We start from the raw sequence: 25036 nt of genomic DNA on the forward strand, positions 1-25036 counted from the left end.
CAGTAGCTAAAGGGTGTTGTTGTTTTAGCTATGATTGAGCTAAAACAACAACTGCTAAGATGCCCCCCCCCCCACACACACACACTGTTAAAGGAATTCAAGGTAATTTTTCGTCAGGCATGCCACTCAAAAACTCCACGTGGCCCACATGTGGCCCACAGGCCATAGACTGATCATGACTGGTATAGAGGCCCCATTATTTGTTGTTGTGATACAGTAACATCAATAATGGTTGTATTGGACATGGACATAAGGCCAGATGGATGCTTCGGCTGTTGAAATTCAGAGCTCTGGGGGGATCAGATTGTAACAATGTTCATTTTCCTTTAGTCTTTTTACTTGTTTCAGTCATTTGACTGTGGCCATGCTGGAGCACCGCCTTTAGTCACGCAAATCGATCCTAGGACTTACTCTTTGTAAACCTAGTATTCATTCTGTCGAACCGCTAAGTTATGTGGATGTAAACACACCAGCACCGGTTGTCAAGCGATAGTGGGGGGACAAACACGGACACACAAACACACACACACACGTATATATATATATATATATATATATATATATATATATACGATGGGCTTCTTTCAGTTTCCATCTGCCAAATCCACTCACAAGGTTTTGGTCGGCCTGAGGTTATAGTAGAAGACACTCGCCCAAGGTGCCACGCAGTAGGACTGAACCCGGAACCATGTGGTTGGTTAGCAAGCTACTTACCACACAACCACTCCTGCGCCTGAATTTTCTTTCACTGGAAATGTTTACTTTTATAAATAAATATACGAGTGATAATAGCTAAGCCTATAGTTAAAATATGTACCAGTAATACAACCCATCACATTTGGCACAGATCCACTGAGTGGATAACAGAATCAAGACCAGCGCATGGTTGTATACGAGAGGGATTCAAAGTTAACAATTCCAGCAAGAGATAATTAGTAATATAATTAGAGATCATCAGCTTTTACTCACAACACACATTGAAATTCTTTGCAGAAAAGGGTTTCGCAGGTCAATATTTACATGCTGTGAGCTGGCAGAATGGTTAGGACAGACCAGACAAAATCCTTCACAGCATTTCTTTCAATTTTTGTGTTCTGAGTTCAAATTCTGCTAATGTTGACTTTGCCTTTCATCCCTTCAGGGTTTATAAACTAAGTACCAGTTGCATACTGGGGTAGATCTACTCGACAGCCCTCCCCTCCCCCCAAAATTTCAGGCCTTGTGCCTAGAGTAGAAAGGATTATAGCTGGAAAAACCTTTGATCGTAGGCCTGCTTGATCAAGAGTTGATCTGGGTCTAAATAAGATCAGCCGCAGGTGGTGCTGGTGGTAGCGGTAGATGTGGTGGTGGTAGTAAAAGTAGTAGTATTAGTGATAGTGCTTTGATGGTAGTAGTAGGTGGAGCGGCAGTGGAAGGAGGTATGAGGAAGGGGGAGGAAAGGAATAGTGATAGTAGTGTGGTGGTGGTGGTGGTAGTAGTAGTAGTAGCAGCAGTTGTTGTTGTGGTGGTGGTGGTGGTGGTGTTCTGAAATTTCAATTTTTTTTTTATTATTATTTGTCAACAACAAAAGAAAAAAAAACTTTTATTTTTTTTCCCTTTATATTCCTTTCTGATATTTTCCAGCTTTTTTTTTTCTTTTCTTTCCTATACACTTCCCCAGCCATGCAACAATTGTTTATTTACAATTAGCCATTATTGTGACAACACCTGCGTAAATCTAAAACACATTCTTAGGGTATTATTATTGTTATTATTATTATTATTATTATTATTATTATTGTAAGTATTATTATTTTTTTTATCAACAGTTCAACCTCTTTCATTGCATTTAAAACATGTCTTCCCTTTTCGTAAATTTCTCCAGTTAGAGCAAGTTCCCTCAACAACTGACACAAGTCAACCGTAAATTATAAGAAAAAGAAGTGAAATTGATGCAGGCATGGCTGTGTGGTAACAAATTTCCTTCCCAACCACATCATTCTGGGTTCAGTCCTACTGCATAGCAAGAGTCACTACTATAGCCCCAGGCTTACAAAAGCCTTGTGAGTGGATTTGGTAGATGGAAACTGAAAAGAGCTTGTCATTGGAGTCAATTCGTTCGACTAAAGGCGGTGCTCCGGCATGGGCACAGTCAAATGACTGAAACAAGTAAAAGAATAACAGAATACATATATATATATATATATTCTTTTATTCTTTTATTCTTTTACTTGTTTCACTTATTTGACTGCGACCATGCTGGGGCATTACCTTGAAGGGTTTTAGTCGAACAAATCAACCCCGGGACTTATTTCTTAAGCCTAGTACATACTCTATCAGTCGTTTTAGCCGAACTGCTAAGTTACAGGGATGTAAACACACCAACACTGGTCGTCAAATGATGATGGAGGGAACAAAGACAGACAGACACACACACGCATAGATATATACATACACGTGTGTGTGTATGTGTGTGTGCATGTGTGAAGGGCTTCTTTCAGTTTCTATCTAGCAAATCCACTCACAAGACTTTGGTCAACATGCGGCGAAGCAAATTTTCAAGAAGAAGGAGAATGAAAATGTTTTTTTACAAAGAAGTACAAAATGAAGAAAATAATATATAAAAAAAATAATATATAAAAAAATAAATATACCAATACATTATATTGTCTTTGAGCTTTTGAAGTTCAATGGTAATTCATGTATATAATGGTTGGAAAAATAAGGATGTATGAGAATTGAGAGTTGTGTTAAGTTTAAAAAAAGGGTTAAAAGTTTGTGTTAAGCAGGAAGTGTGGTGTCAAAACAGGAAGTGTGTGTAAGGGGAGACAAATGTTTTTAGTTGGAGTTATGAACTGTTGAAAAAGAGTTCATAACTCCAACTAAAAACATTGAAGCCATTGCTCTAGCATGACCACAGTCCAATGACATAAAAACAAGTAAAAGATAAATGATATTGGCAGGAATTGTTGAAATAAGGAGACGCCACTGAGTAATGTCTGTGAGTGGGTCATGATGCCAGGATTCCTTGTTCAAGTTACACGTAACTTACCCCATCAGCATTACATTTGATAGGATAATCTGAATGCTAAAGGGTTAACATCCATTTTCCATGCTGACATGGGTAGGATGGTTTGACAGGAGCAGCAAGTGAGAAGATTGCACGAAACCCTACTGTCTGTTTCGGTATGGTTTCTACAGCTGGATGTCCTTCATAAATATTCCAATATTTGTCACATGTAAGTATGATCAATAAACCCAATCTTTTATTGGTTTCAGAAGAAATGAGGTTATTGTGGCTTTCATGCTTTTCTTTTGCCTCCACTCATTATTCATTAATCACTGCATCTCCCAATCTCCATCTGCCACTTGCCTCACACATCCCACAAACTTACTTGCCCACATATAATACTATTTCTCTCTCTCTCTCACACACACACACACACACACAGACACACGTGTGTGTATGTATATGGAAGCAGAGTCATATTCTGCAGATGTGCATATATATATATATATATATATATATAGATATATATATATGTTAGAGTACACATGAGTGTGAGACAAATAAAGAGAGATAACATGTGTATGCATGTATGCTACTTAACAGGATACTAAGTTTTAAACAATATAAAAATCTTATCTAGCCTTCCTTCAGCTACACAATATACATACATACATATATATATATATATATATATATATATATATATATATATATATATATATATACTCACACACACACACACATACGTGTATACCTGTTTATTTATTGGAGCGTTCTTTCATATGATAGCATTCGTTTACTCCTCCACCACTTAGACATAGTATTCACTGCCTGCCTCTACCTCCAATGTGATTATGGCAAAGACATCTGTTGGCCCAAACAAGTAATTTGTTTATGAGAAGGCCTTGATTTCAACTTAACTGAAGCGTATGGTTGAAATACATGCACAAGGCATTAGTTAGACCAGAGCTGCAGTAGAAGACACTTGCCCAAGGTACTGTGCTGTGTCAGGGTCAGTCCCATTGCACAGCACCTTGACCACCAATGTCTGCTACTATAGCCCCAGGCTGATCAATGCTTTGTGAGTAGATTTGGTAGATAGAAACTGTGTGGAAGTCCTGTGTGTGTGTGTGTGCATGCGTGTGTTGAAATGGTTTGCAGTTTTAAGTTCAGAACGTCATTCTTGTACAGAGTGTTCAAAAAGTCTCTCCGCAGGAAGTATTTTATTGCAAAATAAATATTTATAAGATGGTATAAGACTACAAAGGAATATATTAGATTTTACAAGACTTAAAAAAACTTTATATGAGCTGTTGAAAGTGTAGTCCTTCATTTTCAATACATAAAATTTAATTTCTTTTTAACTGCCATGTGAGTACTGCCTAGGCTGATTTCCGTTTCTTGTGACAATTTGCATAAGGATTTTGACGGGTTTGCCAACAGTTTACCAGAAATATTGGAAAGTGTTTCGTCTGAAAGAAAAATAGGCCCCCAAATCTAAAATATGTGGCTTTACAATTCTGTTACTACTACCGGCATGTAGTGGTGGTGGTGGTGGTGGTGGTGGTGGTGGTGGTGGTGGTGGTGGTGGTGGTGGTGGTGGTGGTGGTGGTGGTGGGGTTGGCGGAATTGGTAGAGTGCTGGGCTGGGCAAAATGCCTTACAGTATCGAGTTTCATTACTCCATGTTCTGAGTTTAAATCCTGCTAAAGTCAACTTTACCTTTCATCCACCTGGGGTTATTGAAATAAAGAACCAATCAAATACTGACGTTGGTATAACAGACTATTTTCCCCTCCCCTAACTGTCTAACCCAACGCCTACGTAAGAAACAAACAAGTATTAGCATCATCATTGTTATTATTATTATCATTATTATTATTATTATTATTATTCATTGTTGTTTGTTCTCTATACACCATGATAACAGCTTTCTTATAATAAATCAGGAAAATCTTATGAAAAAATAAAACCTTTCAATATTGTGTAAATAAACTTGTGAAAGTTGAATACAAGATGGGACTGTTCACTTCCCATGCATTCTTCTACATCCTGTTCATGCATTTTTGGCTACTTTCTCCGACGAGTGCACCTGAGCACTGTACACAATAAGTTCATTATTATATTATTATTATGATGGGAAAGTATTTTAATCTGTCTTGGCCGAAATATAACTGACACCAAGAAAATGACTCACACATCTACATTACACAGTATCCAGAAATTATGAGAGTCTGTATCGGATAACTCATCTTGGAAGAAATAACAGCCGAATAACCACAGCCCATTTGACCCTCTAGTGTTTAAACTGGCCATATTCAGCCACTCACACTTTCCCTACAATGTCATACCAAAAATAAACAAGCACACCATCGAAATCTCAATGCAAAAACATAATGAATGACCAATACAAAAGAATGTGAACACAGTGCAGGAGTGGCTGTGTGGTAAGTAGCTTGCTTACCAACTGCATGGTTCTGGATCCAGTCCCACTGCGTGGCACCTTGGGTAAGTGTTTTCTACTATAGCCTCAGGCCGACCAAAGCCTTGTGAGTGGATTTGGTAGACGGAAACTGAAAGAAGCCCATCGCATATATGTATATATATATATATATATATATATATATATATACATATATGTATGTGTGTCTGTGTTTGTCCCTCCACCATCTCTTGACAACTGATGCTGGTGTGTTTACGTCCCCATAACTTAGCGGTTCGGCAAAAGAGACCGATAGAATAAGTACGAGGCTTACAAAGAATAAGTCCTGGGGTCGATTTGCTCGACTAAAGGCGGTGCTCCAGCATGGCCACAGTCAAATGACTGAAACGAGTAAAAGAGTAAAAGAGTATAGTAGTTGACCAAATAATCCAGATGCTGAAGGGTTAACAGTGTAATTCTAGATCCATAACGACTGATACAAAATGGGAGGTCATCATAGATGGAATTCCTTTGGTCATTTGGGTTTCTTAATAACGTTTGCTTAAGGACCAAACAAACATCAATGGTTTTGAAAAGAGAAGCAAGTAAAAATAAAAAAATAATAAATTATACTCTGACTTTCTGTGCCTTACAGAAAAATATTTCCCAAATTTGGCATCAGTTCTGAAAACCTGAAATAATTTGGACGGCAGCAAAGTCACTTGAGAAAATAATTGGCTATTAAACTCTTGTTAATTAACAGGCAAAGTATTAGGTCGTACTTCAGGAGTAAATGGAGAGAAAATGAGTGAAAGAGAGAAAGAAAATGCTCCAGTACTGTGGTCTGGTGCAATTTATTGGGCTATGTACTGTAAATTGGTGAAACTTCTCAAGAGAACACTAGTGTGTTATGTATTCTACACAGAAAGAAACCCAAATAAATACATAATATAATTGTCTTGTCTGATATATTCAGCAAAATTTAGCAATGATAATTCTAGATAATGTTTCTAACAAAGATCTGCTAAAAATAGCAGTCAATCACCATTATTAGATAACATGCCTGGCCTTCTTTACAAGTCAGGTTTGAAAGAATGGGGTAAATGCTACCTTACTTGGAAACAGATATGGGTTGGCAACAGGGAGAGCATCCAGCTTACAACAAATGTGCTTCAATGAATTTCATATATATATATATATATATATATATATATATATATATATATATATATATATATATACCTGTGTATGTGTGCAGGCATGTGGTTATTTGTATATGAATACATGAAAGTCCATATGCACAAACGTGTGTTTGTTTATGCGCAGAAACAAGCATTTAGACGCTCGATTAGTAAAAATTAATTACAAACAATGAGAAGAGACAAGTCCACCTGGTGTAGTGTACAGCTACAGTTACATAACACTTACCCTCATTTGCTGTAAACACGTACACACACACATATATGCACACACAAATACATACATAAACACACACACAAATACATACATAAACACACACACAAATATATACACACACATACATACACTCATACAAACATATATACACACATATATACTTACACTCATACACACATATATATATATACATATACATACACACACACATATACACATACATACACACACACACACAAACAAACAGGTATATAGATGCAAATATGTTTATTTGTAAACATATATACATATACACACATATACATACACTCATACACGTATATATCTACATACACACACATGTATATATAGATGTAAACATGTTTATTTGTAAACATATATATATATATACATACATATATATACATACACCCATACACGTATATCTATATCTATCTATCTCTCTCTCTCTATATATATATATATATATGTACACACACACACACACACGTGTGTATATAGATATAAATATGTTTATTTGTAAACATATATATATATATATATAACACACATATGTGTGTCAATATATGTATGTGTGTATTCAAAGCAGACAGATGGTTAAAAAGAAATATAAACAGATAATAGTCCCCAAACGTCAGTGTGTATAAAAGAAAGTAAAAAAAAAAAAAGAAATGGACCAACCAACCAACCAGCCTACCAACCAGCCTACCTACCTACCTACCTACCTACCTGCCAGCACTTTCATTGGTCAGAGAGACTACAAGAGATCAATACACATGTACCACCATAATGGCACCAGAAGGGGGTGGAAGGGTGGAAGAGTTGACAATCCATTAACCAAAACATGGTTCCTACCTCACTGATAAAAAGGCATACCACTGCCACAACTGCCGCCAAAACTATAATCACCACCACCACCACCACTATCAATAACAGCAACAACACCAACAACAACAACAACAAACCTTATCTCCCCCACAACACCCACCTCCCCGAGCAGGGGGGGGGTTCTTCTTGATTTATTTGCAGATGTTACTGTTGCTAAGATTGGTGGTGGTGGTGGTGGTGGTGGTGGTTGTAGTGCTGGTAGTGGTGGTGGTTGTAGTGCTGGTAGTGGTGGTGGTTGTAGTGCTGGTAGTGGTGGTGGTTGTAGTGCTGGTAGTGGTGGTGGTTGTAGTGCTGGTAGTGGTGGTGGTTGTAGTGCTGGTGGCGGTGCCGGCGGCGGCGGCAGCAGCAGCAACGTTGGTGGGGGTGGCAGTGGCAATGGTGATGGTGGTGGTCATGGTGCTGGCAGTTGTGATTGTGGTGGTTGTAGTGCTGGTGGTGGTGGTGGTGGCTGTGGTGATGTGAGGAGGGAACTGATAATGGCATAAAAGTGCTTGATGGTTGGTGGTGACAGCAGTGAGTTCCCAGGTCAGTCATGGCTGAGGAGACCCATGACTAAAGGCACTCCAGCCATGACCATTGCTGCAGGGTAAAAAGTTTTCTTCCCAACGACATTGTGTGTGTGTGTGTGTCTGTGTTTAGGATGACTGGTGGCACATTGTGTCTGTGTGTACGATGACTGGTGGCACATTGTGTCTGTGTGTACGATGACTGGTGGCACATTGTGTCTGTGTGTACGATGACTGGTGGCACATTGTGTCTGTGTGTACGATGACTGGTGGCACATTGTGTCTGTGTGTATGATGACTGGTGGCACATTGTGTCTGTGTGTATGATGACTGGTGGCACATTGTGTCTGTGTGTACGATGACTGGTGGCACATTGTGTCTGTGTGTACGATGACTGGTGGCACATTGTGTCTGTGTTTATGATGACTGGTGGCACTGTGTCTGTGTTTATGATGACTGGTGGCACATTGTGTCTGTGTTTATGATGACTGGTGGCACATTGTGTCTGTGTGTACGATGACTGGTGGCACATTGTGTCTGTGTTTATGATGACTGGTGGCACATTGTGTCTGTGTTTATGATGACTGGTGGCACATTGTGTCTGTGTTTATGATGACTGGTGGCACATTGTGTCTGTGTGTACGATGACTGGTGGCACATTGTGTCTGTGTGTACGATGACTGGTGGCACATTGTGTCTGTGTGTACGATGACTGGTGGCACATTGTGTCTGTGTGTACGATGACTGGTGGCACATTGTGTCTGTGTGTACGATGACTGGTGGCACATTGTGTCTGTGTGTATGATGACTGGTGGCACATTGTGTCTGTGTGTACGATGACTGGTGACACTTTTAAAAGATATATATTCAGGCCATTTATTCAATATGCCCATTTTCAATGACAACACTGAGCAATTTGAAATAGCTTTGCTGCTATTTCTAACCAGTCAAGCAACTGTTACCTCACTGGCTCCAAAGTTCTCAGACTGGTTAATGACAATGATGATGATGATGATGATAGTGGCAAGAGGCGGTGGTGCAGGTAGTTCCTGAGTGTGTGTGTGGGGGGGGGGGGTAGAGGTTGAGATAAGAGTGGGGGGAGGTGATGGTTGATGGTAGAGGTTGAGATAAGAGTGGGGGGAGGTGATGGTTGGTGGTAGAGATAACAGTGGTAATGTGTGCAAGGAAGGTGGGCGGGTGGTAAAGATGACAGTAGCAGATGGCTGTTACCACCCCTAATACACCCCACCACCAACACTACATATATTCACCATTCACCCATCCACCCACTCACCCAACGCCCTCAACTTTATTGCAAAAAAGTGTCAGATATTAACAAGAAATAAATAAATTGCTCGAAAGGAAAACTAACAAAAGATAAAATAAAGAAACCACCATCATCATCATCGGCATCAACATGACCACCACCACCACCATTATCATCATCATTATTGTCACTGTTGCGAGAACCTCCCCCTCCAAACAATGAAATTACACCCCCAAAATAATTACAGTTATCAGATATTGATAGCATAGGTGTGTTAACTTGGTTGTGTATGTGTGGATAGAGACAGACAGACAGACAGACAGACAGATAGACAGACAGACAGACAGACAGACAGACAGACAGACAGACAGACAGACAGATAGAGAGAGAGAGAGACAGACAGACAGATAGATAGAGAGAGAGACAGACAGCAACGTTAGCACGTGAGCGAAATGCTTAGCAGTATTTCGTCTGCCGCTACGTTCTGAGTTCAAATTCCGCCAAGGTTGACTTTGATTTCATCCTTTCAGGGTCGATGAATTAAGTACCAGTTACGCACTGGAGTCGATGTAATCGACTTAATCCCTTGTTTGTCCCCTCTATATTTTTAGCCCCTTGTGGGGGCACAAATTTTGCTGCAACTCTTTTCATTCGCAATTCCTTGCTCAAAATTCCAGGTCACACCAGTCATATCGAAAAGTTCATCAATTATTCGGCAACTGTGCTCCAAGATCAGTTCAGAATGTACATGATGTTTTCCTTCGTTCAGGAGGTCAACAGTCCTGAATGAGTTTGATCTTCAAGTGACAAATGACCAAAGGCTTTAAAGGAATGAAAAATACATTAACCTTCCACATTTTCTGTATGCCACCTTCTCCGCTTTTGCACATTTTTTTCTCTTACTCAATTGCTTTTTGTTCATTATGATATGTAGTTTGTGCCTGATGAATGTGTTTGAGATATTTTGCAACTTATGAAATTATTAATAGCACTTAAAGACATGTATTGCGTCCTTTAAATAAATAATATTTATCTTTCGCCAGATGGAGTACTTTTTATGTTGATCTTTCTATCAGAGAACAGTACATCATATATATATATATATATATATACAATGGCCTTCTTTCAGTTTCTGTCTACCAAATCTACTCACAAGGCTTTGGTCAGCCCAAGGCTATAGTAGAAGACACTTGCCCAAGGTGCTACGCAGTGGAACTGAACCCAGATCCATGTGGTTGGGAAGCAAGCTTCTTACCACACAGCCACTCCTTCACCTATATATATATGGTTTGCGTTCTTGTCCCATTCTGTATCATATATATATATATATATATATATATATATATATATATATATATATATATATATATAATATACATACATACATTTATTTATTTAAAGAAATAACTTTTGTCATTATTAAGCTACTATTTAGAGCATAAATTAACATGACATTTTGATGTAAGAGTTTAATTTAGATCGCTTTAAAACAAAAAAGTTCGTCTCATAGAACCAGAAGAGTTCTGAGACAGGTTGATATCAAAAGGGTTAACATCACCATCACCTCACCACCACCACCACCCTGCTGCATTGGCTCTGGGGTTCTTTAGCAGAAATCATTCAAAGTCTCTAATCTTAGGCAATTACATTCCTCTCACCCAACCCAACCACCAGGGTTAAGGGACCCTCAAGGACTCATACCTCCACTGAAGAAACCATAAATTTTTTTTTTATAAGTTGAAAGGAAAAACTAGGGCACAGGTTAAAGTCCTTCAACCTAACTTTGTTAAGGCTTTTTAATAACAACATTATCATGTTTCTTAAGAAATTGTATTATTTGCCAAACTAAACCAACATTAACTCCCATTTCATGTCTTTCCAACCACCACCACCACCACCACCACCACCACAATCACCATAACCATGACCATCACCACCCACTGCCACACCACCATCATCACTATCACCACCACCATAAGGAAGAAAGCAAAAACTATTTAAAAACAAAAAGGCAACAAAAAATAATTGTTTTAAGGTTCATGGGAGTGTAGATAGGTGTGGGGTTTGTGTGAGAGGGTAAGGTGAGGTGTGTGTAAGCAGCAGGGTGGGGGTGGGTGGGGGCTATGGATTATTGACTTTTTATTTGGGTCAGGTGTTAAACAGAAAGCAAAGGGTCAATGAGGACAGTAGGAGGGAGGGAGAGAGGGAGGTAGGTGGATAGATAAACTGGCAGGTAGATAGGAAGGTAGGTAGACAGGCAGGCAGGCAGACAGACAGCTACATAGAGAGAGAGATAATGAAGGCTACAAATATATATAGGAGTGGCTGTGTGGTAAGTAGCTTGCTTACCAACCACATGGTTCCGGGTTCAGTCCCACTGCATGGCACCTTGGGCAAGTGTCTTCTACTATAGCCTCGGGCCCACCAAAGCCTTGAGTGGATTTGGTAGACGGAAACTGAAAGAAGCCCGTCGTATATATGTATATATATATATCTATGTATGTATGTTTGTGTGTCTGTGTTTGTCCCCCCACCATCACTTGACAACTGATGCTGGTGTGTTTGCGTCCCCGTAACTTAGCGGTTCAGCAAAAAGAGACCGATAGAATAAGTACTAGGTTTTTCCAAAGAATAAGTCCTGGGGTCGAGTTGCTTGACTAAAGGCGGTGCTCCAGCATGGCCACAGTCAAAAGACTGAAACAAGTAAAAGAGTAAAAAGAGTATTATTACTATTTGATTTGATATTTTTCAAAAATAATTTCTTGCCCGGTGGTGGTGCTGGTAACAGGTTTCCAAAAGACCAATCAGTGGTTTGCTGCATTTATAAGGTCGAGAAGTTACGAGACAGAATCAGCAGAACTTGGGTGAAACAGCAACCATGCAACCTATTTTTGTTTGAAAGAACCAGTTTATTGATTTTCATGCAAATGTTTACCTCTTTCACCAGTATATATATATTGTTAAAAGACACATATTACGCACTACATATATTCACAAATGCAGGTACAACACCAACGCTCCAAACACTGGTAGCCTGGAGCCTCTTATATTCCATACTAATTTACAATCAGGGGCTTTAAATTTCTGTGGCTGCCTGACTAGTTACTTGAACAGACTAGTAGCGTGCACAGTACGGTATTAATAAACCTGTATCATTTGTACTAAGGTACAAGTCCCTGGATTTCATTTAATTATTTAAACCCTTCAGCAATCAGATTACCATGCCAAACAAACACAGGAGTACGGTGCAGGCTTCTTTCTGCCTGGCCAGCTCCTGTCGAAAATGGCCAACCCGTGCCAGCATGGAAGGAGGAGGACGTTAAATGATGATGATGGTGATGATGACGATGGTGATGATGATGATGACGATGATGATGATGGTGATGACAGTGACAACAACAATGACGATGATGACAATGATGATGGTCATCTCTTTCTCCAGCTGTCACCTCCTGAATGTTCCACTCTAGTCAAGTGTAACAAGGTCAACGTTGTGTGTGTGTGTGAGGCAGAGAGAGAGAGAGAGAGAGAGAGAGAGAGAGAGAGAGAGAGCACACCATAACATTGAATAAAGATTACCATCATGCAAGTGGTGACCATCATTTCCAGCCTTCCGTAAAAACATGTCTGGTTACTGTCAAACATCAACTTGCATGGAAACAGGTGAGTGTTGGCAACAGGAGAAGCACCAAGCCATAGAAAGTTGCTCTCAACAAATTCCATCAGGCTCACCCATCAAGCATAGAAAGACGGACATTAAATGACAGTGACAATGATGATCACGATAGAGAGACACAGAAAGTCCACGCATTTTCCACCCACTGAACCCCATTCACAAAGCACAGGTGGACCCAAGGCTACGTAGAAAACTCTAAGGTACTGTATGCTGAGATCAAACCCAGATCCATGTGGTTAGGAAGCAAACTTCATAACTACACAACCATGCCTGTCTCCTTATACTTCACTCGTAAAATCATTTTATTTTCTTTTAATCTATTTTTGTTTGTTTCTTTATCTGACATTTGTTGTTTTTTTCTTTTTCTTTTTCTTTACACACTTTGCCAAAATAACAGAATATTTTCTTCAACTCAACTGCAAACAGCGAATGAAGTGACTTTCTAAACGCTTTGCCTATTGCTTGCTTGTGGCATTAAAGACGTGAAAAGGTGTTAGACAGAAGTAGCTTGACTTATTCATTGGCAACAGATTCAAACTTCACTCTGTTTACATTCACTGAAGAACTAACCACACCACCGCCTTTCAATCGCGTCTATGTAAAGAAGATGAAACACTTGCATAGCATCAAGGAAATCCTCTGTCAAGAGAACAGCGTAAGGAAATAAACACCTCCGTGTTACTTTACTACCAGTGTCACTAGTATTAGTGTGTGTGTGTGTGTGTGCGTGCGTGTGTGTGTGGGCCACGTTTTTACCTTTTGTTTCTGAGAGGTTATTATCTATCATCTTCTGCTTGTTTCAGTCATTGGATTGCAGCCATGCTGAAGCACCACCTTGAAGGGTTTTAGTTGTACACATCAACTCCAGTACTTAAGTTTGTTTCAGTTTTTTTATTTGGGGGGGGGGGCGCTTTCACAGACAACATCAATACAATAAAAGAATTCCTCCCAGACATTTGGCCTGCAAGATCCCTAGACCTCATCGTGTGTGATTTTTTTCTTGTGGGGATATGTAAAGGATTGCGTCTATGTTCCACTGCTACCCACTAACTTCGATGACTTTAAACACCAAATAACAACAGCAATCAACTCAGTGGATCATGATATGCTGATATGCATCTAGAAGGAATTCTCTTATCGCACTGATGTTGCCCATCGCTGCAGGTGGTGGCCACCTTGAACATTTGTAAGGCAGGAAATAAAAGTTGATTGTGAGTAAATACTTGTGACTTAGCTGGAGTTTTCTATTTCTTTTCCTTATCATAATATTGTGTAATGAAATCGGTTCATTCTTTTTGAATAACCCTGTATATAGATGACTCACCCTCCAATACCAAGGGCAATAGCTTTGCTGATATATACAACAAGTAAGAAAGCCCAGTAACCCATTAATTTAATATGAACACTTCTCATCTTCAATCAGCTCAATTTAAGTTGACCTGGGGTTAAACAATAACAGTAGCAGCAACATCTAAAGTACCAACTTATACATGTAACTTTTTTAGTTCTAAACAAGTTAGTTTGGGTGATTGGCAGAAAATGTAAAATGATTGATTTTAGCCAAAACCATACACACAACAACATCATTATTATAACAGTGACATTTTTTTTTCTGCTCCTGAGGAGCAGGGTTACGTCCATCACCCCACTCCACACTCAAACACACACATACACTGGACCTTCTCCTAAAAGACGAACGTGCCAAAGCCCAAATTATGCAAACAGCTCAGTAGCAAACCTGAATAACTTGATCAGTGATGATGATGATGATGATGATGATGAAGGTGGTGCTGGTGGTGGTGGTGATGTTCCCAGCAACTCGGTCAACTGGATGCCTGAATTTACTTACTCTCCAACCAAATGGTAAAAGTGTGTGCACATGTATGTGTGTGTGTGCATGCGCATTTGTGTGTGCATGTGTGTCGTGTGTGCGAGAGAGAGAGAGAGAGAGAGAGAGAGAGAGAGAAAGAGAGAGAGAGAGAGAGAGAAAGAGAGAGAGAAAGAGAGAGAGAAAGACAGAGAGAGATAGAGTTCAGGTAGGGAAAGAGAAGAGAAACAGAAATGACATCCGTTTGTTTCTGATTCCTCCACCTCTCTGACAAGAGAGTGAGAGAGAGAGAGAGAGAAAGATAGAGAGAGAGTGAGTGTGCGAGTGGTAGAGAAAACAAATCAGAAATTTTCTCTCTTTTTTAACTAAAGAGTTCCACAAACAGAAGATGTGACATGAGAAAGTGTGAATATCTAACATGATCTGACCTCCTTTTTAAATATCAAACACACACACACACACATATATACACACACATATACACACACACAAAAACTAGTGCAGGTATGGGAAGGGAAGTTGAATTTGTGTACATTTCCCATCCACTACTCCCTAACCCTGACACCTATTCTTGCAATTCGAGTGATTAATCTGTAACCCTTCCATGACCATCCATACTACTCGCGAAATGCACCGCCTCCGTGTTTTAATTAATTCTGACTTAAATCATGAATATTTAGGGGCTTTGATACAATTATTGTTTGCATAGTTGGCAGGCATGGCTGTGTGGTTGAGAAGCTGGCTTCCCAACCATGTGGCCTTGGGTTCAATTTCATTGCATGGCACCATGGACAAGTGTCTTCTACAATAGGTCAACCAAGGCCTTTGTACGTGGACTTGGTAGATGGAAACTGAAAGAAGCTTGTCATATGAATGTATGTAATGCATGTATGTAGCGTGTCTATGTAATTTATGAATGCAATGTGCCTATGTATGTAATGCATGAATGTAGTGTGTGTATGTATGTATGTAAAGTGTGTAATGTATGTGTGTAATATCTGCCATATATGTATGTCGTGTATGCATGTATGAGTGTAATGGTATGTATGAATGTATGTAATGTAATGCGTGTAATGTATGTACGTAATGTACGAATGTATGAATCTATGTAATATATGTGTGTATTATGTAATGTATGCATTATGTAATGTATGTAATGTACATATGTAATGTATTATGTAATGTGTGTATGTAATGTATGTATGTAATATTTTGGCACAAGGCCTGAAATGTCGGAGGAGATGGTGTATTGATTATATTGATACCCAGTGCTCAACTGGTACTTATTTTATCAGCCCCGAAAGGATGGTAGGAAAAAGTCAACCTTAGCAGAATTTGAACTAAAAACATGAAGCATTTTTCCCATGTGGTAAAGATTTTGCCAGCTTACTGCCTTATATGACTGTGTTAATAAGGCAGTTGTGTATCACAGGACCAACTGGGATCTCAGGTGGTTTCAAAAGGTCAAATACATCTTTCTGGTTCCAGAATTGTCAATTCACTTCTGGCATTGAAATATTTTTATTCTTATCTTTTTAGCATTCAAATTAATTTGTCAAATGTAATTCTTACTTACTCACATACGTTTGAATTAACCATGCATTATTTCGTAGCTTCAAGATTTCAGTGACGTGATTGTATATTTTTAGAATAACACAGTAGAGTAGAGAGACCAGATATAGCTAGTTTAAACATAAAAGAACATAGAATATTTGGGCCAGATATGGCTGGTTGAAATGCTAAGCAGTTAATCATGCATTAGCTTATAGCTTTGAGATTTCAATTGTTTATTTTTAGAATGATAAAGTAAGGGAGGCAGGAGAGGCCAAGTCTGGGCAGTTTGAACATAAAACAGGTAGAATAGCTGGGCCAGACATGGCTGGTTTAAACATTAAAGGGTTAACCCAAAGTCAGATCTGAACCAGTAGATCTACACTTAAAGATGTGCCAAATGTATTGTAACCTTCTTCTAACTCGGTGTTTCTTCGTAAGCTTAGTACTTATTCTATTGATCTCTTTTGCTAAACTGCTAAGTTACAGGGACATAAACACACCGGCATTGGTTGTCAAGCAATGGTGTGGGGGACAAACACAGACACAAAGACACACACACACACACACACACACACACACACAAATCACATCATCATCGTTTAACGTCCGCTTTCCATGCTAGCATGGGTTGGACGATTTGACTGAGGACTGGTGAAACCAGATGGCAACACCAGGCTCCAAGAGTGTAGTGGGTGCTTTTACATGCCACCGGCGCAAAGGCCAGTCAGGCGGTACTGGCAACGGTCACGCTCAAAATGGTGTATTTTATGTGCCACCCGCACAAGAGCCAGTCAAGGGGCACTGGCAGCGATCTCACTCCGTCTACCAAATCCAGTTACAAGGCATTGGTTGACCCAGAGCTATAGTAGAAGACACTTGCCCAAGGTGTCATGCAGTGGGACTGAACCCAGAACCATGTGGTTTGGAAGTTAATCTTCTTACCACACGGCCACTCCATATATATTTCACACATAAATAGCCATCCGTGTCTCATACACAATGTATATACACAATGCCGATATGCCAGTTACCATAGTATTTATCCTGAGGCAGCATCTCTTTATGGACTTGCTGTATTAAAACCACAATAACTTATCAGAAATAGATGAAAATTCATCCCAACAGCAGCCAGCAAGAGCACCACCAGAAGCAATTCGGCCTGTTTGGGCCGCATGCATATACATAGAGTAAATATAAGATACTTCATCACCTCACTGCCACCAACCCTCACATTGCCAATAACGACATTGAATAGAAAGATAGTGTGGGAGGGAGATTAACCACCTGATTTCTCTGCCATACACTGCTTCATGTTGTATTTTTAATTCTTGCATGTTATAAATAAGCTTGATCAGCAGTCACTGTGTATCTGTGAGTGTAAGTTTGAAAGTACATGCATGTGTGTGTGTGAGAGAGAGGGGTGTAAATGTGTGTGTGTGTGTGTGTGTGTGTGTGGTGAAAAAGTGCATAAATGAGTGTGTGTCAATGTGTGCGAAAGAGTGTGTGTGTGTGTATGAGACAACGACTGTGTGTGTGTGTGTGTGTGTGTCACTGTGTGTGAATGTTAGTTGTGTGTGTGTGTGTCAGTGTGTGTATGTGTTTGTGGTGAAAAAAGTGCATGAATGAGTGTGTCAATGTGTGAGAAAGAGTGTATGTGTGTGTATATGAGACAACGACTGTGTGAGTGTGTTAGTGTGTGTGTCTGTATGTGTGTGTCAGTAAGCCCATATGTGTGTGTGCATGTTTGTCACTGTGTGTGAATGTTAGTTGTGTGTGTGTGTCAGTGTGTGCGTGTGTCAGTGTGTGTGTGTATGTGTGTGTGCAGCATGTGTCAGTGCATGCATGTGTGTGTATAAATGTGTGTGAGTGAGTGTACACGTAAATGTGCGTGTGTGTGTGTGTGCGTGTGTGTGTGTGTATGTATAAATGTGTGTGAGTGAGTGTACATGTAAATGTGCATGTGTGTGTGTGTGTACATATATATATATAGATATGATGAATGTGGTGGGTTGAGGAGGGAGATGTCCACATCTAAATATGTAAACAGCAAAATTTCAGTGAAGCAAGACTGGTTTCTAATTATGTCAGTGAGAGGAGGAGGAGGGAAGGAACAGGTGGAGGTGGCAGAGGAGTGAAAGAAAGAGAGGGGGGGAAGTTGTTAGAAAGCAGTCAAGTGGGAGGGAGAGGAGATAGGTGTATGATGGTGGTGGTGGGGGTGCATGGAAGACAGGAGAGAAGGAGGCCATATGGCAATGGAGATAACTGAACAACCTCATGGAACTCAAGCTCTCTCTCTCTTTCTCTCCCTCATCATCATCTGTCTTTCCTCTTCTCTCTCCTCTCCCATAAACACTTAATCTTTCTCCTTCCCTCAATATACTTACAATCTCTCTCTCTCTTTTTCTTCTCCATACACACACACACACACACACACACACACTCTCATTCTAGCACTTTCAAGGATTCCATCTCACTTCTCACTCAGCCATCTGTATTCCACTGCCACCCACCCCCACAATCACCACCACCACCACCACCACCACCACTATCACCATCCTCTAGAAAAACGGTTTAACGATCCTAATTAGCAAACTAAAACTCATCAATGCCTGTTCAGTCACATTTTTGGCACTACAGTTATCAAACTACAGAACCACAGCAACACCCCAACCAGCCAACAAGCCACCACCACCACTATCATAGCAACACTGCACCCCACCCCACGCCTTCACTTTAGAGAGCCTGGCTGACATTCAGCCAGATTTAACAGAGACAGATGTTCCAAAGATGCCCAGAAATGATGTGTACTTTGCCCAAGGTCACACAGAATGACACACTAACTTCTTCCAAAGTTACATCACAACTTTAGTCCCTTCTCCGACGGCACAACATTAATTTTTCCCCACATTCATAATAATAATAATTTATTTCTTTATTGCCCCCAGGGGGCTAAATATAGAGGGGACAAACAAGGACAGAGAGAGGATTTAAGGCAATTACGTCAACCCAGTCCGTAACTGGTACTTATTAAATCGACCCCGAAAGGATGAAAGGCAAAGTCAACCTTGGCGGCATTTCGCCAGGTGTGCCAATAATTTTGCCAGCTTCACACCCTCCTCTCTACTATAGATACAAGGTCTGAGATTTTAAGGGAGGGGACTAGTTGATTACATCGACCCCGACCCCTACCCAGTACTCAAATGGTACTTATTTCATCAACCCCCGAAAGGATGAAAAGGAAAGTTGACCTCGGCGGAATTTGAACTCAGAATGTAACAACGGGTAAAGTATTGCTAAGCATTTTGTCCAGCGTCCTAACAATTCTACCAGCTCACCAATAATAATAATAATCCCTTCTACTAAAGGCACAAGGCCTGAAATTTTAGGGGTGGGGACTAGTTAATTACATCAACCCCAGCATACGATTTTGCCAGCTTGTTGCCATAATGACAATGATAATAATAATCTTACTATAATAGGCATTATGTCCGTCTGTCCATCTTTTCCCTTTCCACGGTCAAACGGCTGAACCAATGGTCACAATGCTTTTCGGGGTTACAAAGGAGGTAATCAAGAAGGCTTTTAACGAAGAAAATGTGAAAAAGTATGATTATTTATTTAGTGGATATTGAGTTTTGTATTAATAAACTAAACTTCCACTTGTGAAGACCTGTTGAGGCAAGTGAAATTGAAACCGAACTAAATCCGATGACTGGCACCTCTGCCAACGTCGTCTCCCTCATTAGACACGAAACTCAGCTTGCGAAGACTTATTGGGGCAAGCGAAAGTGAAATTGTGATGGCATCTGTGCCCAGCGACGCCTTTCTGGCACTTGTGCTCACGGCATGTGCAAGGACTTTCGAGCGAGATCATTGCCAGTGCCCCTGGACTGGCTCTTGTGTGGGTGGCACATAAAATACACCATTTTGAGCATGGCCGTTGCCAGTACCGCCTGACTGGCCTTCGTGCTGGTGGCACGTAAAAGCACCCACTATACTCTCGGAGTGGTTGGCGTTAGGAAGGGCATCCAGCTGTAGAAACTCTGCCAAATCAGATTGGAGCCTGGTGTAGCCATCTGGTTTCACCAGTCCTCAGTCAAATCATCCAACCCATGCTAGCATGGAAAGCGGACGTTAAACGACGATGATGATGATGATGATGATGATGAAATCACCTTGGATTTTTTTTGTGTTAAAATTCCGGCGACAAGGATTAACTCTGGACCCCTCACCACATTTCCTTTCATCGAGAAATTCAGGAAGACAACAGCTTGGATGAGGAACTATGGGAAATGCAAGCTACAGCAACAGCAACCACCGCCACCACCACCACCACCTTTAGCACTCTACTAGATGTAGTTTTCAAATAATTCACTCATCACAGCTGGACTATGTAAAGAAAGTAATTTTATCTTTCCTCCTCACTTTTTTCTCCCTGTTTGCCATACACACTATCTATCTCTCTATCATGTTACTGTGAAATGCGATACATTCACTAGGAAGGAGAAACAAAGATTTTAGCTCGGAGCTGGCTTCAGCCATTCTCTGGTTTTAAACTAAAAAACATTAAACTATCACACCTACCAACTCTCACTTACACTACCAGCATCTCCACCACATCTAATGAAGGAACCTCTAAATCATGTTTGAGCAACCTGCGGCCCTCGATATGTTGCTGCGCGGCCCTCAACGAGATTCTAAGTTACTAATTTCATACTAAGACAGATAAAATTAAGAAGAACTGCAAAAAATTCAGTGTAAAGTGGGCAAGTAATATTTCATGCGTATGTGTTCTATTATGTGGCCCTGCGGCCCCCAGTTGAGGGCAAGTTGCCCATCCCTGCTCTACATGGTGATGCACCACCTAGAAATAGCAACCAAATTACATTTTTGTCTTTAAAATGAAATTGATACATTGGATAATGTGGTCCAAGGTATGCTTATGTTTGAACAAAGTGACCGCTTGATTAAGGCTGCAGTGTCTTTGATCGCAGGTTTACTCAAAAAAGGATTGACCTGGGGTTAAACAACACCAGCAACCAGTAAGGCCACAATCATATAGTCATATAACGACCGACCGCCATCGCCAACACCGAGGAAACCACCACTATCACTACCACTACCACCACGACTGCAACACCACTAACAACTTTCTTTGAAATAACAACACTAAAACTAATTAAGTTTTATCTTTAGGTTGAGATAAAGTGGGAAGGTGTGTATGGGAGGAGGAGGAGGAGGAGATGTAATTTGATGCAACAGCTAGATTAACTCTTTTGTGATCATTTAACTAACGCAGTAAGGTTGTCCATGGGTTTCAATTAATATTTGAAAATAATCAAGAATTGGAAGGAATTTAGTAGAAGATAAATTCTTCATTACTATATTATCTAGCACACAACATATTGTGTTAACATTCAAACAACGTCGCTATCTTTCCAAATCTTGTTGCCGTTCGGATGAAATTTTTGGTCCTCCAAAATTGTCTCCGTGTAAAGCTAACCTGCTTTTCTTTTGGCTTTTGGCTCTCTGTCTTGGTCTGAACAATTCGACGTGTCTGCCAGAAAACATAGTATTTAGTTCGGAGTTGATAACTTAATGAAATGCTCTGGCAGAAAAGGTTTATATTTAAATATAAACATTCTAAAACAATATTTCTAACACAGAAGCAAGGGCAGAAGGCAGAGTGGTCAGAATGAAATGGATTAAAGGAAAGAATTATAAAAATAATTTTTTTTTAAATATTGAATACTTTTGATGATCTGTATGTGTGTGACGGGAGAGAGAAAGTGTCATCATTTCTAATATCCATTTTTCTATGCTTGCATGAATTAGATGGAGTTTACTCAGGCAGATTTTCTACACCTGGCGAAGAGGACTCAAACAGAGAATTTCCCAAAGTAAATAACAACATGGGCCTTACAAAAAAAAAAAGGAAGAAGTAAAATTATTATCATCATTATCATCATTATTATTATTATTATTATTATTATTTACCTGCTCTTCAGAAAGTCCTTCTTCTTCCATTGACTGCTCGAGCATACGATACCTGAAGAATACAAAGAAACATTGAAAAATATATGGAAATAACCCACAATCACTATTTGCATGCACAAGAAAATTTAACAAACAGAGAAAATACAGAAATGCAGATTCTTATATTTTTCATTTTTTTGTACACCTAGTTTTTACTATATGACATCCATTTTAACATTCCCGCTTTTTCTGTCTTGTTCTCTCTCTCTTCATCAGCACAACAATTGTCCAACTTCAGATTATGTCCCCTTCAAAAGTGGAGCTGACCCTAGTTGATATTTGGGAATTTTGGTACATCTTCTAGAAGGAGAGATAGTTTTAATAAATTATGAATTTTTGCTGTATGGTATTTGACATACCGGTATTTGCCTGTCTCTATCATTTATCATATATATCTGTTGATTCACCCAAAGCTATAAATTATAGGACTCAATACAAATATGGAACGTTCTTTATATATACATAACAGTTTTCCACACAGTTTCCATCTTCCAAATTCATTCACAAGGTATTGGTTAGCCCAGGGCTATAATAGAAAACACTTGCCCTCAGTGCCACACAGTAGGACTGAACCTGAAACAACACGGTCGCAAAACAAGCTTCTTAACCACACAGCCACAGAAATTTAGAACATATAAATACATTTCTTAATGTTCTTTTGAGTTTAGGTACAATGAAACTATAAATATAATTTAAATTACAGAAAATTAATTGCTTTTTTATTGAATAAAAGAAGTTTAATTATTATGAAGATGTCATATTTCAAATTTCAGTCTCTATATTTTGCAGTTTTCTTTTAAAATAGAATTTTATTATTTCCGTGGTGCAAGAACAAATGGGAGGGTGGGGGATTAGCAGAATTGTTAGCATGCCATATGAAATACCTTGTGATATTTATGATGGCTCTTAATTGAATCTCACCAAGGGTGACTTTGGTCTTTCAGCTCTTCAAGGCCAATATAAAGTACCATTCAAGTACCAGGGTCGATTTAATTAACCAAGCCTCTCCACAACTCAAATTAATAATTGTGAGCCTAAATTAGGAATTCTATTTTTTCTAACAGTGGGTCGTGGGTCGAGTTGGATCTTGCAGCACACCAGTCTTTCACAATGCACAAATGTGCCACTACGCATGCACCAACATGCCATGACACACCAGCGCGTTCCGAAGCACCAGTGTTCTATAACATGAGTGTGCCACAACCTACCAGCGTGTCACGACTCACCAGCGTGTCACAGCACACCAATGTACCATAATAATGTGCCATGACACACTAACATGTCACAACACACCAGCATGCTATGACACACCAGTGTGTTACGACATGCCAGCATGTCACACTAATGTCACAACCCACCAGTGTACCACCAGTAGCATAAGATATGAAATACTTATTAAGACGTGGAACTAATCAACTGCTATTGCAGTGCAGACGAATAATGGAATGAATATAAAGAGAACCACTATGGAGAACTAACCAATTCCAAAGAGGAACCAGTAACATTCTTAAAGCTCATTGGTTGTTTCAAAGATGACTCATGAGGAAGAAAAGAGATGAGTCATATGAAGAACTACAGTCGATGTCAGTTACTATAAAGATTCACAATAACAATAAACGGTGATGAGAATATATTACGATTGTGGAAATGGTGGTGGTGGTGGTGGTGGTGGTGGTGGAGGAGTGATAGTGATGGAACGGTTGGTAGGGTATGGGTGGTGGTGGAAAGGATTGCAGTGCGGGTGGTGGTGGAAGACAGGGGGACGAGAGGAGAGAAAACCAAAGAAAGGGGAAAAAATAACTCGATGTATAGATGTATGTGTGCCTGTAAAGCGTGTTCAAATGTTGACTTGTGGATCACTGTGTATTTATGCATATATGTCTAGATTATGCAAACAGACACACAAACACACACGTGTGTATGTATGAGTATATACATAAAATATATGTGTGTGTGTGTGTGTATATATATCGCAATGTTAAAAGCTCTTGTATAATGTCTTATATAATTTTTGGGGGGTTTTTTTGTGTTTTTTTCCCTCTGTTGAGGTTGTGTTTGAAGCTCACCCCAAAACACACATAAGTGTAACTTCACTTTATCACTGTTTGCCGTGTCCTACTCATATGGAAATGGACCTTCAACAACAATAGATGACCGATTCTGCCAGCTTACATTCTTGCGCTTCTACCTTATCACACACACACCCACCACCACCAACCCTACCACCACCCCTGCACACCCACATACCTACACACTGTTAGTCACACCAAAGTAAAAATATAGAAAACACACACACACACACCAAGGCAAATTAAAACAAAGTTTCAAAGTTTCCCATTCTTTTAGTCCAGTGTAAACATGTAACAGCGTTACTGTCGTAACCACGACCACTGTCACCACAGCAACCACTCTAACTGCCATCATCATGGTTTTAAAGCCACTTTTTTTATGCTGG

At 39.7% G+C, this 25036-nt stretch overlaps 1 protein-coding gene across 3 annotated transcripts in view; it reads right to left on the reverse strand.

Moving 5' to 3' along the window:
- The window catches only part of LOC106875058 (serine/threonine-protein kinase tricornered), a 147011-nt gene that overhangs the window by 20555 nt on the left and 101420 nt on the right, over window positions 1-25036 (reverse strand). For all 3 annotated transcript variants that reach the window (XM_089363490.1, XM_089363489.1, XM_089363491.1), the window contains exon 3: window positions 22543-22594. In XM_089363490.1, the coding sequence (XP_089219616.1) occupies window positions 22543-22594 (52 nt within the window). The remainder of the gene's footprint in view (window positions 1-22542; window positions 22595-25036) is intronic.

This window comes from Octopus bimaculoides, chromosome 15 (genome assembly GCF_046866305.1).
Source record: "Octopus bimaculoides isolate indiv1 chromosome 15, ASM4686630v1, whole genome shotgun sequence".
NCBI lineage: Eukaryota > Metazoa > Mollusca > Cephalopoda > Octopoda > Octopodidae > Octopus > Octopus bimaculoides.